The 5,386-nt window shown below is 38.9% G+C and overlaps 1 protein-coding gene across 1 annotated transcript in view; it reads left to right on the top strand.

The window, feature by feature from the left end:
- The first annotated feature begins 2,425 nt into the window (after window positions 1–2,425).
- LOC109919334 (AP-1 complex subunit mu-1) overlaps window positions 2,426–5,386 on the top strand; it is a 22,021-nt gene continuing 19,060 nt past the window's right edge. Inside the window, exons 1-2 of the mRNA XM_048592407.1 lie at window positions 2,426–2,533; window positions 3,644–3,774. Of these exons, the coding sequence (XP_048448364.1) occupies window positions 2,426–2,533; window positions 3,644–3,774 (239 nt within the window). The remainder of the gene's footprint in view (window positions 2,534–3,643; window positions 3,775–5,386) is intronic.

Genomic DNA, 5,386 nt, shown 5'->3' with positions numbered 1-5,386 from the left:
AGGTCTCTTTGGTGTCTCCGAGTCCGGCATTTTTTAAATTACTGTTTGATTTGCAATTTGACTGCATTCAACAATAATTAACATCAACGATGTACATCTCAATCTTTGGCAGGTATTGTACACATGCCTCAATACCAAATCTCCCAACGTAGCATAGAACAAATTGATTAGCTGCTAAACTACTTGGCATACCTTCTCTGCAATATTTACTCTCCCTTGTGCCTGTTTCTTGATGGATTTATGAGTCAGTCTGAGTCATTGAGAATGTAGTTTTAGTTACACTTACCGAGCTTTTGCCTTTGGTACATAATGTCTCCATTCTCATTTGGCCTCAGTCAAGTTGAGACTAGCTAAAATGAATTGTATTGAATTTTCTTGTTTAATGAAGACTTGTTGTCAAATGAGAGGTTTTTGATACTGCACCAGGAACATTAAGTTACTGAATTTTGTCAGCAGCCAACTTTCTGTACTTACTTTGAGTTTGAAATGACCCGTTTAGGATTAAATGTGAAGGAGACCTCAGAATTTTTAGCAAGTCTGTGTATTCATCAAGGTCCTATCAGCAAAGGCATCATGTACTGCATTATAACTAGGCTATGCCAAATTGAAAATTCTGAGATGATCTCCGTTTCTGTAAGTGTGTCTGGGATACGCCTGATTATTTTAAGGTGTTCAGGAGTATAGGAACAGTAGGCAACCGCTCATGAATCTAATTTGCCATTCACTTAGGTCATGGCTGATCTGTATCTTTACTCTGGCTACTCACCCTATCCTGCAACTTTTCATATCATTGTACAAAAATCTACAATTCTCTTTTGGAAAGTTTCAATTGACTCCAAAGCTAGAATTTTTATTGATAGGATTCAAGACTTTTACCCACTCTTAAATTTAAAACAAAAAAGTTCAACAGTTTCCGTCTTTGCAGCACATTATGTCCTAGCAAGGCAAGTACATGAATGTGGCTGAGCTCCCACATTTGTTAGCATTCATGAAACAGTGGTGGCTTCATTGGCTCAGGGCTGTTTCGAGAATGGAAGATGATCATATATCCAAGGACCTTCTCTGCTCTGATAACCAGTGCAATCCCAGAGTTTCACTTTGAGGATGCTTGCAAGCATGACATGAAGCCCCTGAACATTGGTTATTGTACTTGGGAACTGTGATGAAAGAAAATGGCAAACGACCCGTGGGCTGGCATCCACCACTTTAATGATCAGTGGCTTAAGTAGCTTGGCACTGATGCTAACTTAGAGGCAAATCCACAGAGCCTGTTGGCTTGATGTGTAGTACTACTACTTCAGGAATTGACCGTCAGCAAAGATGTACCTTGTAAAGGCATCCCACTTGAAATAGATGGTTTGCTGTTTATGGATGGATGGATGCCAGTAAAAATGTGAAATAGTGTTTCCTGATAGCATCCATGAACAACTAGGTCTAATTTTAAAATGCTCCCTTGTTGTAGACTGTCCCAATAAAGAAGATAATTTATTTCTTTTTACCCTATCATTTAATCCATTTGTATTCAACCCTCTTGAGATGAAAGGCAATATCCCATTTGCCTTTTTCAAATTTACTTTTGCACCTGTTCAGTAACTTAGCTTTGGTTGAACTCCTAAATCTGCTCCTGTACAGTTCCTAACTTGTCACTGTTTGGGTAATATTCTGAACTATCTTGCTTTGAACCACAGTGAATGATCTTGTGCTCTCCCACATTAATTTTTTTTGCCTCAGTTTTGCTGACTCACCTTATCTATCTGTGTTCCTTGGTAACCTGCTACCCACATTAGTTGCTGTACTTTTTCAGTGACAGTTGTCAGCATATTTAGAGATGTAGCTCTATTCCTCTTTCCACATTGCTTTAATTGTATTTATAAGTAGTGTTCCTGGTATGGATCCTGGAATATGCCCCTAGTTATACCCTGCCATTTAGTGCATACAGACTGATGAACTTTCTGACTTCTGTTGATGACTAATTTGCCAATTAGTTATGTTACTGTTGAATGTTTAACAAGATAGATAGAAGGGTGTTCTATCCCATCCATGCAACCCCTGCCCCCTCCAACTATTGTGCTGTCTTTCCTCATGCCAGTTCATCCACCAACCTTACCCCATTGCCTTTCTTGCTATAGCGTTATGACTAAATATTTCCTTATCTCTTCTCAGCTGTGCTGTTTATCAATAGATTCTCTAGACTTTGCCCGTAACCACAGAACTTTCCAATTGTTTTTGCTCCCATATTAAAGTGAGACCAACCCTCGTGCTGTGCAGATTGCAATGTGTTCTCTTTATAATCTGTCATTGAGCGCGGTATCTTTTATTTTACTGCACTCAATATTTGAAAATTCAATAGATGGTTTTTAATCTCTCCCAGGTGATTACATGCTTCCAGTTATTTGGAGGTGGTGTTGGGGCGGTGTAAGCAGTTATGGCCATTTGGTTAAATGCCTTGACTCTAATCTCTGCAGTTGTTGCAACGTCCAAGAAGAATGCCTGTGTCTCTCTGGTGTTTGCTTTCCTTTATAAGGTAGTTCAGGTGAGGGTATTGGTTTTACTACTTGCTCCTTTTCTCTTCTAGATGCAAACTGTGCAATTCTTCATTTCATCCTGAACCCCCCAAACACTCCTTCTCTCATCCTGAAAATCTCTTGCTGCTCTGGTGAATCAGCAGCCTTCCCACTTCTTTTTTAAATGTTTCACCAGTGTGTTTCCAAACTTGGTTTACATGGGTGGAATTAAACAGGCTGGAAGACTCTCTACGTATCCTGTTATTCATCCACAAAGAGTGCAAATGTTCTCCTCTGAAACATGTAATTTCAAACAACAGTTTGTTGCTTAGTTACAGAAATGGTAATTGTCCAATTAGTTTTGAGAACTTTGGAGCTCTATTGAATATCTGAAATGTGTAATTGTGCTGTCAAACATCACGAGGCACTCTTAAATTTGTAACAGGTCAGTAAATGAATTCCAGGCCAGATGGTGAGGAATGAAATCAGCTGCAAATCCTTTTCTTGCAAGTTCCTTTCATTATGACTTTGCATACATTTGTCTACTACTGATGACTTTGCTGATCAAAATCTATCCAACTCATTGTTGAGCATTTTCAGTGACCTTGCTTCCAGGGTTGTCTGCGAAAGAGAATTCCACAGACTAATGACCTTCAGGAATGGGAGCGCGGAAACACCCGTATCTCAGTCTCAATTGTAAAACCTCAAATTTATTAACTCTGACCCCTGGTTCTAAATTCGCCTGCAGGCCGTTTATGAGATTAACTAGCTTGGCACAAGCCAGTGACATTCTGCCTATCTATCAGATTTGCTTTTAAGGGACTGGTTGAGATAACTGACTCTATTAGACTTCCCTGCATCAACTAAGATTACCTAGCCCTGAATGGAATGACATGATCAGCTACCTCTAATCAAGGCATGTGTGGCTTTGGTTGACCTTGTCTTCTTTTGTTGCTTTCCCAGTCTATTTCTGCTTGGTGGAGTTTGGAAACTGTTATGTGGGAATTACAAGCTTGAGTTTGCATTCTCCTACCTTCAGTGAAAGGTGTTGTTTCTGTAGCTTCGTTGTTACCTTAAAGCTTGAACTGTAGGGGTCATGGTGTATCTACATTGACATTTCTATCCCCTTGACTTTCCAGGTGTTTTCTGAGTATTTTAAAGAGCTGGAAGAAGAAAGTATTCGTGATAATTTTGTTATAATCTATGAGCTACTTGATGAGCTAATGGACTTTGGTTACCCACAGACTACAGACAGCAAGATCCTGCAGGAGTAAGTGACTTAGTATTTATTGGTATATTGCTCCAGGATAAATGGTAATCTGTCAGGAGGTAAATACACCCCCAAAAATTCTTAACATTTTTTAAAAGAAAGAATCCATGATCTTTTTGTTAGTGATTAATTAATTGCTAAATTTGTATTATTCCACTGGATCCTTATTACTGTTTTCCCTCCCTATCCTGGAGGTTTCCAGTTTCCACTTGGTAACTGTCACTAGCTACACCACTTTGCTAAAATTCAACATTAGCAAGTATGGATCTATTGGATAACCACTCAATAAATGCTGGCCTAGTCAGCGATACCCTTATCCCATGCATGAATTTAAAAAAAATGCTCATCTCTGATTTACAGGGTTACTTTCTATGTGTGTGCTACCTCTGTAAATATGTTTAATTCCTCACTGCCATTAATTTTTTTATGCTTATTATTTATGATTATATACAGCACAGAAACAGGCATTCATCTCAAATGAACTTTGGTAATGTTTATATTCTGCACGAGCCTCCTCCCAACCTATGCAGACATCCTTCTGTTGAATTTTCCTGATATATAATAAAGTACCTCATTACCTAGTTGTTTAAAAGGTCAGCATTAATGAATTTGAATATGCAGTTCCCAACATGCTCTTTATTTGAAAGATATGTCAAAGTTAATGGTTGGAGAAGCTCCATTATTAAATTAGAGTACCTGATTTAACGCTTAAATTAATGATGCAGCATTTACCACAGAGGTACTTCATGCCAAAACACAATTTTTGAGAATGAAAAGATTTTAAAAGCTGAAGTGACAAAGGTTAAGAATTGTAACAAATGGTGATTCAAGGGTATGGAGATAGCAAGAACTGCAGATGCTGGAGTCAGAGACAACACAGTGCGGAGCTGGAGGAACACAGGTCAGGCAGCATCAGAGGAGCAGGAAAGTTGACGTTTCAGGTTGGGACTCTTCTTCAGAAAAAGGACCCTGAAGAAGGGTCCTGACCCGAGAAGTCAGCTTTACTGCTCCACTGGTACAAGGGTATAGATTATTTTCTTAACTGTCAGATCAGTGCAGGTGAATTTTTAAAGATTAAAGCATCTATTACTTTATAAATGGCTTCCTTGTAAACACTGTAGTTGAGTTTGAGAGGGACATTGGTAAATATTAAAGGAATCTTTTGATGTAAGGCCAAACATACCTCTTTATTTAGAATCTGAAACCACTAACTGTATACAAATCAAGATGTAACCTTTGCCGCAAGGCTACGAGAGAGCCAGTTCCTAGTGGTCATGTGCTCTTGTATCAGTTCTGAGTGATATCTAATTTACATTCACATTAACCCTTTACAAGATACTCTTGTGCAGCTACATGCACTAAAGTGGATCATGTTGCCACAGCCAAATGGCCACCTGATCATGTGCAGCAAGCCGCACTGCTGTGACACAGGAATGCAATTTGCAAACAGCCTCTGAATCAGAGAGTGCAACATCCTGTTTGGATTTACAGCATTCTATTTTGTGATCCATATGTTGTTAAAAGGATAAGATTTTACTGCCACTTCAGCTAATGAGGAAAGCTCCCAGAATGCATGTTAAAAGTAGTGACAGAATGCATGTTAAAAGTAGTG

The sequence above is a fragment of the Rhincodon typus genome, unplaced genomic scaffold (genome assembly GCF_021869965.1).
Source record: "Rhincodon typus isolate 14 unplaced genomic scaffold, sRhiTyp1.1 hic_rhity00001164, whole genome shotgun sequence".
In the NCBI taxonomy this organism is placed as follows: Eukaryota; Metazoa; Chordata; class Chondrichthyes; order Orectolobiformes; family Rhincodontidae; genus Rhincodon; species Rhincodon typus.
The sequence above is the reverse complement of the archived record's forward strand: the minus strand, read 5'-3'. Positions and strand labels throughout refer to the sequence as shown.